General features: G+C 45.9%; 1 protein-coding gene across 1 annotated transcript in view; it reads left to right on the forward strand.

Annotated features, from left to right (window-relative positions):
- Positions 1–13,227, forward strand: part of Vwa8 (von Willebrand factor A domain containing 8) — a 355,260-nt gene extending 342,033 nt beyond the window's left edge. The window contains exons 42-45 of the mRNA XM_055609598.1: positions 153–311; positions 8,587–8,685; positions 9,757–9,995; positions 12,357–13,227. Of these exons, the coding sequence (XP_055465573.1) occupies positions 153–311; positions 8,587–8,685; positions 9,757–9,995; positions 12,357–12,465 (606 nt within the window). The 3' untranslated portion in view covers positions 12,466–13,227. The remainder of the gene's footprint in view (positions 1–152; positions 312–8,586; positions 8,686–9,756; positions 9,996–12,356) is intronic.
- The last annotated feature ends 753 nt before the right edge of the window (positions 13,228–13,980 follow it).

A 13,980-nucleotide genomic window follows, 5' to 3' on the forward strand; every position in this document is an offset into this window, starting at 1 on the left:
CAGTCTGACACATACTTACTGGGGCACAGTCATCCCCTCCACCTGCTGGAACAGCCCTGTGCAGATCTGCGCACCTTGGGCTGGCCCTGCAAAGCCCGGTCAAGAACCCAGGATGGCAGCTGACCATAGTTTTCTGCCATTCTCTCCCTCAGCTGGGTAGCCCACAGCAGAAGCCCAAGCGCCTGCGCCTGGTGGTAGATGTTTCCGGCAGCATGTACCGCTTCAACGGGGTGGATGGCCGGCTGGAGCGCTCCATGGAGGCGGTGTGCATGGTCATGGAAGCCTTTGAGAACTACGAGGAGAAGTTCAAGGTAATGGCACAACATAGGGATCTAGAGCTCCACTGATCGTCTAGGGTCAGCAGCCAAGAGGTGGGTGCAGAGTCCATGGCACTATCCTCCGCCAACAGAGAGAGTGGCCCACTGCCCTCCCATTCTAACAGTAACATAATTGAAGGGCCCGATAAGCTCTGGTTCCACGGAGAAAAGCTCACAACGTGCCGGGTGTGTGAGGGTAAACCCCAGCATCTCCTAGAACCACCGAAGTCTGTTGTCATTTCCCTGGGCATCCTCAACCTAGTGTCTCTAGAACTGACACCCCATCACCCAGGGTCTGTGCCCAACCGGGCAACAGTCTGTTCACTGCTCCCCTTTCCCTTCCCACATTCAGTGTCTAGATGATAATAGGAGTCTCCAGCTGACAAAAACATGCACCCCTGGGAAAAAGCTGCCTTCTGTTTAAACCATTTCCAGCTTTTTATTGTTCATTTTTTTTGTTAAGTCCCCCATCTCAGAGGTTTGAGTATGGCGAGGGCATCTGCACGATGCTGTGTTGCCAGCCAATACGAGCCGATTCATCTGCTTGTGACAGGACTGGCATCGCAGTGGATCGCCTGAGCATCAGCTTATGCCGGGAGAGACGTGTTGTGCGGACATTGGGAAGGACACACAGCCTATGCCTAGGAACTCCAGTTCTGTGCTGCATGAACCCTTGAGGAACACACGATCTCAAGCCAGTTGTCACGCAGCCTGGCACCCTACCTGTACCTTAAGATTGCATCGCATGCCGTGACTCTGTATTATGCCACGAACAAATTGACTTGTCATTTTACTTAGGCTCCCCGTGAAGGACGCAGCCCACTGGGAGAAAGGCCTTTAGAGCTACGTGGTGAGGAATGAACAGCCTCCAGCAGTTGAATACTGTGGGGCTGCAAGACTGTTCACAGTACAGGGGTTCAGATGTGTGTAATACATAGCTTAGGTGAGAAGGAGCTCTGCTTCCCTTCACAACAGGAGTTCTAGCCCCCGTAGCCACTGAGAACCATGGAACTGTTAAAGAGTCCCCCCTTTGGCTCTGTTAAGAGTTGCCAGGAACCCCAGAGCCCAAATCAAAGGTTTCCCCCTAACAGGATGAGGATGGGGCACTTGGAGAGAGATCTGGGAAGAGACTTTCTGCTCCTGAATAGCATGCAGCTTGTAAGACAAAGAATGTCCTTGTGTGGAGTGAGAGGAGATCAGCCCTTTAAAGCATACTCCTGTTGGAGCAAACGAAGCAGAACCTGCTTTGTCTGCACTGAGGATTGTCAACCTTCCCATCTCTTGACCCTCCTGTATCGAATATGTGATTGCATCTTGATTTCTTTTTTATAGAAAATGCTTATTTATAGTACTCAGAGAGGCAGGCAGATCTGAGTTTGAGGCCACTTTAGCCTACAAAGCAAGTCTAGGACAGCCAAGGCTACACAGAGAAACCTTGTCTTGAAAAGAAAAAATGTTTATTTAAGTCATTTGATCACTGATGGCCAATGGGTAGTCAAGACAGCCGTAAATAACCACATCTCACCTAATGTTCAAAAGCCGTTGGGTTTGAACCTGCCCCATCACCACCACCCCTTTTTCATATACTCTTTCCAGGTCTTCCCTCCATGCTTGCATATAGCCACCACCCTGCCTGAGATTCGATTGGCCACAGGTCACCCAGTCTCTGCGAGGGCTTTCCAGGGCCCTCTGTAGAGGCCAGAAGAGGAATGTGTCCAATATGCTATGAGAGCCTTTTCTAATTAGGTGCTTGAGGGTACATGAGGATGAGGTACACGTAGTCTGAAGGCAGAAGGGTGAGGAATTGAAAGTCCATCTGTTCCCTCTCTGATTCCAGCTGCATCATTGAACTTTTGATCTTTTTAGAAACATTTGATATTTCATAATTATTCATCATAATGTCATCATTTTTCCTAGCCACTTAATCTGTCTGTGCTTTCAATTTCTTGTTTATGAAAGAAGAGTAAGGTCCACTAGCAGGAACTCCTGAGGGGCCGTAACTTGCTTGGAAAATATAAACTAATGACTAGTGAGCAGATGATGGTATGTGGGGTACCCAGGATGACATCACACGGTGGCTGCGGGAATGAGTGTGCTCTAACGCTCCTACCCCAGTTCCAGACAGTCTTCCCGCAGCTAGCCCTGGGCTGTGAGGGTATCCACTCTGCTTTGCAGCATGCAGAAGAGCCCCCTGGTGTGGTGGTCCGCATGTTGCCCATCCCTCTTGGCATCTGCTTGTGTTGTGTTTGGCTAGAGCTCCATGCTGACTTGTGGGTCATTACAGTCTGTTCTGGTAGCCTCACGTAGAGCCCGCCTCTGCTTTTATTCCACATTAGCACAATGCATGCCAAACCACAGGGACCTTCAAGCGTGAGTTACTGAGACAGAAAGGTAATTCAGCAGCAGGACATTTGCTAAGCCACTTGGAGTCTTTCAAGTCCCTAAAAGTGTTCAGCCGCCTGCCTGCACATACTCCCAAAGAGCACGAGTTACTGGCAGTCGTCCCCACCGTATACACAGCAAACGGTTACACGAGCCGTTTTGTTTTCTTCTCCTTGACCTTCATTCCAGTTTGCTCTCTTCTCCAAGCTCCTGGGCATTTTCATTGTCATCTTAATAGACTTTCTTCATAAAAGCTTGTAATGCCCTGAGGTTTCTTCAAAGTACTCAGTAACACCAAAGAGTTTGGTGACCATCTTTCCACTAAGGATTCAAACAATGGTGCCAGAACATGGGTTCTTCTCATTCAGAAACTGGGCTTTGGAGAGACAAAGAACGTAAAATGTATTACTTTATTTCTATGAAGGCATGTAAGTTATGCTCTGAGATGAGCCATGGAAAAGGAAGCCTGTGGGGAGTGGGTGAGGTTAGGGGAGTAGGCAGGCTCCGCCCCAACTCTCTCAGCACTAGTAAAACAGCGGCCCCTTCCAGTGCTGCTGCACAATGCTGCATAACATGGCCTTCATACAAATTCATTTGGAGAAAGGATTCCGTTGCTTAAAAAAATCTTTTTTTTTTTTTTTTTAATGCAAGAAAGAGTTAGAAAAGCACTGTGATGGCCTAGGGATGCAGCTTTGGCAGTAAAGAGAATGCCCAGTGTTCTAGTTTCCTCTTGATGCTGTAACAAACACCAGGTCCAGGAGCACTTTAGGGAGTAAAGCTTACTCGGCGTACATTTCCAGGTCCCTCTCCACTCGGGGAAGTCGGGACAGAAGCCAGGGAGTAACGCTGCTCACTGGCCCATGCTCAGCTTCCCTATAGAGCCCAGGTCCACCCTTCTAGGTATGGAGTCATCTACAGTGGAGTCACCTCTCTCATCAGTCAGGACAATGTCTCACAGACCAGGCTGAGCTACAGAGGTTCTATCTTCCTAGGATAATGATAAACTCTAACCAGACCTCATGGCCTGAACAAGGCCTGAGGTTCTAGCCTTAACACTACAAAAGACGACGCGCAGGGGTGGGTGGGTGAGAATGTTGAAAAAGAAACCCACTGTTCTAGGACCATACTGGACTCTTGCTTCTTACCAATTCAGAAGTCCTTCCCTCTGTAGAAGGTGTCCTTGGTCCTCACTTCAAGTGTATAAATCACACACACACACCCCCTTTGACAGGAGACTACAAGACATGTGTGCTCCTCAAATAAGGAGAAGCCAGCTTTTCATTCCATTTCTTGAGTATTAAATTGTCATAGAACCTCGTGGCTGGCAATAATCTTCACCAACCTCTTTCTACAGAAAACTAAGACTCAAAGAGGTTAAATACTTGACCCAAGGTCACACTGCTAGACAGTGAAATGCCAGGGCTTCTAGCCCCACATTGGGGATATTTATTTCTTACTTGTTCTATCTTGTTTCTTGGATCTGCTTTATTTATGCCCAACTTATGCCAAATCGGTATTTTCAAAAATTCATTCAAAAGTAAACATATTCTGTAATCTCCTAGTCTTTGTATCCCACCATGTAAAGGCGGTATGATATGATGGTTTCTTTGAAGGTATCTTTGTGAGGAAGGCTCCATTACTTCCCAGAAGGCTATAGAAAGGCATGACTCAGAGAGAGACACTTAGCTGAGTGTCTGTAATTACCACTTTCCCAATGCCTTAAGAATGTTCCTTGAGTTTAAAGAAGGAGACCAGTCATCCTATCGGTCTTAGGCTTTGAATATACTCGTACTATTACTCAGAGAGAGGACTCCCAAAAAAAGTATACAAAATTTGCTGAGTCCATTCAGAATTGGCTCAGTAGAAATATTAGCCATGAAAACAAAAAGCTTAAGAGATGGAGCAATAGCTTGAGGACTCACCTTTCTCTGTAGTAACATGAAGAGTCAGACAAAGGAATAGAGAGCCAATGCTAAAGTCTGTCTCAGGAAAGGCTGATGGTCCTTCCTAGCATCAGTGTTAGCACCTACAGCAGAGCTAGTTCACAGAATCAGAGATGAGCTTATAAAGATGCTGTGCCTGTGAGGACAAAATAAGATTGACCATCGTCATCACTAAATGGATTGTGCTGTCCTTCCATGACTCTGGGACATGGTCAAACAGATATGATCTGTCAGACAGGACAAGTGATTCACAAGCATGTGCCATTAGAGGTCCTCTACACTAGCATCACTTCCAAGGTAGCAGAAGGTTTGGAAAGGCTAAGCACCTTGCCCTAAATCAAAAGGCTTGTTATCAAGTCCAAGCCATGTCTCACCTTGACTTTAAGAACACTCTTTATGCTGACTTCCATGACAGGAAGAGGGCTAACTGGTTACAGTAGATTAGTAACTCACATATGCCCTAGGGCTCTGCTAGCACCTCCCTAGACCTTTGCTATCACTCATTCATCTAACTCCTTGCTGGCCACAGTAGTGCCATTTTAGAATGGTGCATTTAGATTTTAGAACACAGAATTCATATGTCTTGTTCACAACAGCCTCGGAAGATTCCCACATACCAACTTACAATCAGAAGCCTAATAAAGCATAACCTATCCCCAAACCAGCACATGATACTCCTTCCTAATAGAAGGTGAAGCCTCCATCGTATTCATAAATGTGCCAATAGCTCTGTATTTTAAGAAGCTTCCTTTACATCCTGCTTTAAATTCCTACTGGATGGTAAATTCCTGTCTTGATTGAGACTCTTTTTCTTTGTTATGCCTTCCTCTAAAGGAGTGAGGTTTTCAAAACAAACCAGCTAAGGGGAATCTAACCAAATTGTAGAGCAAAGAAGCATTAGAGAAGGCTCTTTCTCTGTTTGGGGGTTTCTAAACAGCTGTCATTTAATATTTATGCTGAATGCTAAAAGCAAAACTCCAGAGATTTCCAGGATACTTTGTAAGCCCCATAGAAAAATTGCAGCCTAAATGTCAGTGGTTGACAGGGACAATGAGGCTGTTGTTTAAGTCCTGTGCCGCTCTGTGGAAGCGTGTGTGGCCTCTCCCAGCTGATTACATGATGGTCCCTGCAGGGCCCAGCCTGGGTGAATGGCAGGGTCAAGAGTTAGAAAATAAAAACAAATGAGACCAGCTAGTTGTAATACCACACTCCTGTTGTCCTAGAACTGCATGGCTGAGGCAGAGGGATCATGAGTTTGAAGCAAGCCTAGGCTACATAACCTCACACAAGTAGTAACAGAGTTCGTTCATGTATGTTTCTCGTGAACTCAGACAGTTTTAAGGATAAGCGTATTACTGTTTTTAAACATGTTGAGATACAAGGGCAAAGGCCTACTCATTCGCATCCATTATCATCTGATTGTTAGGATTCCCAGACATCCCTTAAAAGGGAGGAAAGGGCTGAGTCATTCAGTCCTCTTAACTCAGTGCACACGGGAATCTGCTTCGTCCTCTGTGGAGGTGCCTCTTTTATAGCTACTTCAGCGGCACATCATAAAAGCAGCCTGATGGGATAGGCCTGTGTCCACCTACTGAGGCAGGAGCTTTGCAGGTTCAAGAGCCACCTAGGATACACAGTGAGTTCAAGGCTAACCTGGAAGACTTAGTAAGACCCTTTCTCAAAATAAAAAGAGGCCTGGAGATAGAAAAGCACTTGCCTGGTGTACTTGAGGCCCTGGGTTCAGTCGCCAGTACTACAAAAGGAGGGCAGGCATACAGCAACCTCTCAGCCCTGCTCTAGTGCTCCTCTGGCCAAGCCCTCCCAGGGGAGGTGCACATGGACCGAGGGGCCAGGTCTTCTCACAGGGCCTAACGACACTGATGAATGATCCACCTCTGCTCTCCATGTGGGCCTTTCTTAGGTCTGCCTTCCTAGCGGTCTGAGGAGCAGCCAGGCTGGACCAGAGGCAAGAACTCTCCCCACATTGCGATGTTCCAGAAGCTTTAAGGAAGCCACATACTCATAATTTGTCCCTGGTTCACAGATCATTAAGATGTAACATCAAAGTAGGATATAAGAGCATGTTTAATCTGGAAATTTGTAGCCAGATTTATAGTTTTCCAAGGTGTAGACATACTATATAGAGCCCCGGTATGTCCTCCTCCTGGGGATGAGTGCTAGGTCTTTCCTGCAAGCCTCGTCTCCTCATTACACAATGTGGGCCCCTCCAAAGTGGAGTTCATCTTTCCCAGATAACTCCATCCACTTCCTGTTTTTAATGGAGGGAGCCAGGCACTTTCACCAGGAATCTTTCTACTTCCCATTTCAGACGTGGCCACCAGCCTCAATATGTTAGATTGCATTTGTCATCTGGCTTAGGGAAAAATGGCATTCTGCTTTCTAGATTGTTTATAAAATAATATAGCCCAACAAAAGGCAAGCTGCCTCTTGCTCCAAGTTGATTGCGAGGTCTCTGAGAGCATTTCTCTGGTATCTACGCACAGAAACTAACTGAGCAGAGATGAGCACATAAGGACTTACCATCTGCAAAGGCACAGATGGGCAGAGGTTTGGTTTACAGGAGCCAGTCCCCTATAACACCTAGTACAGGATGTACAGGAGTTTGGAGAACAGCTATTGATCAATACCGGATTAGCAGATATCCCAAATGTTCCCTGAAGTTTTCGTCCCCAGACGCACACCATTTTCCTTGCAGATACCTCTGTTGCCCCAGTGTCCTGACCTTCATGTCATCACAAAATGTCTCAAATAGAGGTGGGAGGGTGAGAGGGACAGTAGGAGAGACTGACCTCACCCAGTTTACCTCTGGCTTCTTTGCAAATTTTGTAGAGGGGCACCAGACTTCCAACTTTGGCCTCTTCTCAACAGTCAGGACTGTCTTGTGTGCCCAAAAAATACAGAATTAAAAAGAGCTTGCTACGTTGAAAGATAGATGACATATTAATAAGTGGAAAAGCAGATTGTGTGGTCACATGGCCAATATCAGCCAAAAGTCATGCTGAGGCTGGTATGTCTGTGACTGTGCAGCTTGGTGTGTCTGTTAGAAAGAACTAAATGGCCAAGAGCATCTATCACACAGCATCTTCAGAGGTTAACTTGCACATGACTGTAGATAGCGTTGGCCTTCTGTACTTTAACTTCTGCAAGTATGTTTTACCTTTAGAAATAGAAGAAAACTAGCCATGTATACTCGTTCTCTGTGGGGCTCTGGGGAAGGGTCTGCTTCAGGCTAACCTTGTTGGTAGACTTGAGTTGCTCAGAATCATGGACGGAGGTCCCCAATTTCCTGCTGGCTCCTAGCCTCTGGAGACCACTGATGGTCCCCCGCTCCATCTCCATCATAGTTAACGCCTTCATGTCAGATCCCCCTAAGGCTTTTTTTCTAACTTTCTAGGAAAAAGCTGCTTTGAAAGAGCACTGTGTGAATAGGTTAGCCCCACTAGATAACTTTTTATTAACTCACATTCAAGTAAACGTAATTGCATCAGCTGAATCCCCTTTATCATGAAAGTTAATGTAATCATAAGTGCTATCCTGTCAAGTTTAACAGACAGGACCACAGTTATGGGGATTGTGTAGAGAGCCTGCACATGAAGGCTGGATTACTGAGAGCCCTTTGAAGTCTGTCTAATATCATGTGTGTGCCTCTTACAAAGTGTCCCTTGAAACATCCACATAAAGCTTGGGGTAGCCTCTGAGTTCTCATCATACTTTCTACCTCTTTCAGAAGGTGGTGGACCCAAACAGAATGAGTCCAAAATTTGTTTACCTTTGTTGCTAGCACACATCTGCCTCTTTTGTCTCTCTGTGTTGCTCTATGGACACATGTTGAACACGGAAAAGTCCAGAGCTGGGAATCCATAGGACCAATGATCATTCTGTTCCTCACCGACTTCCTAACTCTCCAACTCTCTTGCATGCAGTACGACATCGCTGGACACTCGGGAGATGGCTACAACATCAAGATCGTTCCGGTTAACAAAATCCCCAAGGACAATAAGCAGAGACTAGAAGTTCTAAAGGTAAAAACATGCATTGCTCCTTCTCCATTATGAGAATTTCTATCAGATTAGATAGAAGCTAGGATTCACTGACAAAGCACTGAATCTCATATTCTTTCAAGCACTGAATAGAAACCACCTTTCCTGCTTAAAATCCCTTTTCTATCATCTAAATCCATGTTTTCCCTGCGTGTGTTCAGAGCACTCAGTGTTCTGTTGGGTTTGAGCATCTATGATCAGAATTCTTTACAGTAAGACATGCTCAGTAGAAAGGAAAGAATGACCTTGGGTTTCTTGGGTACTCTGTATTCCAAATTGTATATTTTTCTTATAATTTTGAATGGTAAATTCACTTTCACAAACTTAAATCTACAGTAGACATCATGATCTTAAAACAGATTTTCTCTTTTACCACTGGAAACAGTGTTCCACATCACCAATTGACTTGTTTACTGGAAATTCAACCCATTCCTTATTTCTCTCCTGCATCTTGCTTCTCTCTGGGGTGATGCCAACTTACATATTTTCTTATTTTAAATAGAAAGCTGAGTTGTAAAAGTGTCAGTTGGAAACATTACCCATCTCTTTTTTCTTCTTTTGGCTTTTCAATACAGGGTTTCTCTGTGTAGGCTTGGCTGTCCTAGGCTTGCTTTTGTAGACTAGGTTGGCTTTGAACTCAAAACAAGCCACCTGCCTCTGCCTCTCTGAGTGCTGGGATTAAAGGCTTGTGCCACCATGCTCAGCTGATATAAAGGTTTACTTATTTATTCATTTGAGTGCTCTACCTGCCTGTACACCTGCATGCCAGAAGAGAGCATCAGATCACATTATAGGTGGTTGTGAGTGACCATGTGGTTGCTGGGAATTGAACTCAGGACCTCTGAAAGAGAAGCCCGTGTGCTTACACACTGAGCCATCTCTCCAGCCCAACATTGCCTGTTCGAAGGAAAGTCAACTCCACACACCTATCACTGTGTGCTGCTGTCACTCAGGATGTAGATCAAAAGGCAGACGGTCTGTCATAGAAAAATCATCATGTGTGTTGAAAGGAGTTGCTCACCATGGCTCTTGTGCCCCAACTCTTACCTCCAGACAATGCATGCCCACTCTCAGTTTTGCATGAGTGGGGACCACACGCTCGAGGGGACAGAACACGCCATCAAGGACATCACCAAAGAAGACGCTGATGAGTACTTTGTCATCATCTTGAGTGATGCAAATCTATCCCGATATGGGATAAACCCAGCCCGCTTTGCCCAGATCCTGACAAGCGACCCTCAAGTAAATGCCTTTGCCATCTTTATCGGCTCTTTGGGGGATCAGGCAGCCAGGTAAGCGTTGTTGCTGTCTCGACAGAGGCTGGATATGATAATATCTGGCATGTCATTCTTCAGACCTCACCCTGAGGGCTGGGAAGGGCAGCTACAACAGGGTCTAGAGTGTCTACCCTCAAGCAGCTAATGTCACATTTAGGATGCACAATGCCCTGGCTGGTTTGGGCAGGAAGTTGTAGTTTTGATGAGCGTGATGCTCTACAGTTTTTTTTGGACCAGAATTTATCATTTTAATTGTTCTTATAAAATAAATAATTACCAAATTGATTTATCCACTAATAGGTTAGATAGTATTTTATATATTAGGTACTTTACAGAGACACCCCCCCAGCCCACTCTCATCAGTTTGTGTTCAAATCATACTCAAAAATAATAAATATAGAGTTGGTGCTGTAGCTCAGGGGTAGGTGGAACACTTGCCTAGCATGTGTGAGGCCCCAGGATCAATCCCAAGAAGTGTCAAAAATAAAAAACAAAGGAAACCAGCAATAATTCCCTAGCAGTAACAGAAACTGCACTCGTCTGCATGCAATGCGTGTCTATTTGGTGTGTAAAAAGACATTGTCTCAGGCACTCTTCTGTCACTATGCAGGGACAGTATGGCCAAGGGAGCTTTTAAATAAAGAAAGCATTTAACTGGGGGCTGTGTACAGTGTCAGTGTTAGTCTCTGATCACCATGGTAGGAAGCAGACAGGCATTGCGCAGGAGCAGTAGTGAGAGTTTTACATCGTGACCTACTGGCAGTAGGCGGAGAGAGACGCCCTGGGCCTGGCATGGATTTTTGAAACTTCAAAGCCCACCCCCATTGGCACACTTCCTCCAACAAGGCCACACCTCCTAATCCTTCCCAAACAGTTCACCCACTGAGGACTAAGCCTGTAAACATATGAGCCTATGGGGGCCAGCCTCACTCAAACTACCACAGACATACGAAGACTCACATACGCATGTTCACATGCGTGCACACAGACATATATGTATATACATATCCCTATAAACAAACTCTCATAAGTGACGGTGTGTACAGACATGTGTGTGTATGCAAGCATATACGTATATGCCTGCATATAGACACGTGTGTATGTACGTGTAGTTACCATGCAGTCTGCTCACTATAGCATGTAACTGTATGAGTTTATAGTCAGACAATAAGTGCCTGACCAAGAGGAGAAGCCAGGAAACACTCTCCATAACTTAAACACACTGACAGGAAGCATTCATGTTCTTTTTCTCTCTGCCTAAAATACTCACAAAAGGCAGAAAACACAACTGAAAGTGTATCTCAGGGAAAAATATACAAATGGATGGCCTGCCTTTGCTTCCGCCTCTTCTGCATGCTTTGCTCTGTGGCACAAGCTCGCAGAAAGGAGTTTTCAGCCCCATGGGTCCGCAGCTTCCACAGTGGGCTCGTGGTCACTTAGCGCAGCTGATCACACGCACGTCTCGTTTTCTGGGACCTTCCGTTCTTGAAGCCTTTCTGTCCACATTTCCCCAGCACCAGCGCTAGGCAGACGGCAAGCTCAACATTGCTGGCTGGACTGAAAGGAGCAATTTTTTTTTCCCTTTCTAGTGAACAGATCCTGTTGGAATACTTAAGAAAGCACAATAATACCCTTGTGGTTTCCTGGGGAAAAGGTCCAACATTCACTGGCAAAAAGCTGGCCTGCCCGGCATGCCAAATACACGATACTGCACAGAACGCCTGATTTTTATTAAATGTCATTCCAAAACCAAACTTTGTTGGCACAATGAAAGGCACCGTTCTTTTCAATACATCTGTGTCTTGCCTTCTTATTGCCTTCAAAGATGGCCTTTTGTTCCAAATGAAAAATTGACTTTTTTTTTTTTTAAGTTACTGTAAGTCTGTTCAACCTCAGTATCGTCAAAGTGGCCGTTGGATAATGCAGATTGCATTTCACATTGTGTGATGGGGAGGAGCGAGAGAGCCACTTGGGGACTTGGCAGTGCAGTGGGTTGGAGGCCTGTTCTCTAAAAAAGGGGGGAGGCTTTTACAAGTACGCTCTGAGGCCAGCACACTTGGCCAGATGCAGGTGAGCTAATTCCAGATGGGGCCCTGGGGCACTGTCCTGTCAAGGGAATATAACATTTCAGGAAACATAGAACTTCAAAAGCACTCGTTTTCTCACTGAAAAGCTCTTCCTCTCGCCTCCCTGCTTTCCCCTGATGCTTTCCCAGGCCTTCCATTACTCAGTGACAGCCAATTCAAGTTCAGGCAAGGTATGAGAAAGTGAAAACGTCCTAAGAACACATTCTGACACTGCGCTGGCCAGGGGCAGCCACTGGAATAGAGCCTTGGTTTGCAATGGTGACTTCCTTCCTTCCCTTCCCTCTGGCAGGCTTCAGAGAACTCTGCCAGCTGGCCGCTCTTTCATTGCTATGGACACCAAGAAGATACCTCAGATTTTACAACAGATCTTCACCTCCACCATGCTGTCCAGTATCTAAGAAGGGCCCTTCCCCATCCCGGGACTGGAAGCAAGATGAAAGCAGAGAGAACTCTGAAAAGACACCAGCCGAGCTGACCTGTGTGGCGGCTGGACGCTGCTGTCCAGCAGCCAGCAGACTTGTGAATGGAAATGTACTCTGGATGGGTTGGAGGAAACGGGTTGACCTGCATTTCTTAAAAGGTCAGGGTTGAAGGAAGTAGGTACAGGAACTGGAGGGCTTGGTCTGGTTTCAAACTCAAAGGATAAAAAAAAAAAAAAATACCCACTTTTGCCTTAATATGTCATCTGCCACCAGATGCCATTCCAGAAAACGGAGCCTCTAAGCCCGTAGTCTGCCACGAAGGGACAGGTCTGCCAGCCCCACCCACCATGCTCCTGTCTATAGTTATTTTTACTCTCTGCAATGTGTCTTGCCCAGCAAACAACAATTTTACAGCAGTTAACCCACAGGAAAGTATTTGGACAGCAGTCTTTATAAAGTGTTTGATTCTCTCACTAACCCATTCTCTTGACCGAAAACTCTCCTTGGGGCGCTTGCTCTCCCACATGGCTTCTGAACAGCTTTGAGATGGTAAAGAACAGATGTCCTGCCCACCCTGAAGGGTGAGGCTACCCTGCCTCGGGTTCCCTGCAGCTTGCATTTTGCCCTTCCCCAGAGTTGTACAATGGAATATACTTTGCTGTCCAAATCACAGCACTGAAAGTGGGAGATGCTACTTGGACAAGGTACACAAAGTTCAAAGAAGTGTGTTTGACTGAATGTTGCCTGGAGATCTCTTTAGGTTTAACTAAGGAAAAGCATACTTTTCCTCTCAGCCCAATTCTCTTGTCTTTCCGAGAGTACCTCCTCACATCCTTAAAAATCTCATATTCCAACAGAACTCTCTCTCAAGCGATCTAATAAACTGCTCCCCTTCTCAGCTGGCAGTGGAGTCAGAAGGGCTGAGGCTACCGTTGTGTGTGTGCTTCCTGTAAGCTGAAAACTCAGTCTTGATCTTACCCTAGCCATGTGTCACTGTACAGGCCTGTAGATTCATTTTATTTAGTTATAGGACAGAGAAAATATCACCCATTTCTTACTGTCAGATAAAAGCTTCCCAATCTGGTGTCACCATCCAAGGAATTCGAGTGGTTTGTTTTTCTAGTCATGTGCTTACTCTGGGTGCTTGACTATCCCCAAATACACCAAGTTCCAACTCAGTAAGTGCCTTCAAAAAACGTAATCGCGTGACTCATTATCAGCATCCACAGTTGCGGGTGATTCCCTGCACATTGGGAGTACATGAAAAGGTTCTGCGCATTGCGTCAGTTCAGTTCTCATGGCCTGTAAGATGGGCACAAGCTCACAAAGTGCCATTCAGAAGACTCGTCACAGAGTCCTGACCACAGACGTTATGTTATTCGTGGAACTATTCCTTTACACATGAAGATATGGAGCCTTAGAGAGGTCCGCAGGCACAGGCAGGTGGGCAAAGCCGGAGGCCCTCCTCACCTACACGTGCCTTGGTGAGCC

This window comes from Psammomys obesus, unplaced genomic scaffold, assembly GCF_907164565.1.
Source record: "Psammomys obesus unplaced genomic scaffold, mPsaObe1.curated_primary_1811, whole genome shotgun sequence".
Classification (NCBI taxonomy): Eukaryota; Metazoa; Chordata; class Mammalia; order Rodentia; family Muridae; genus Psammomys; species Psammomys obesus.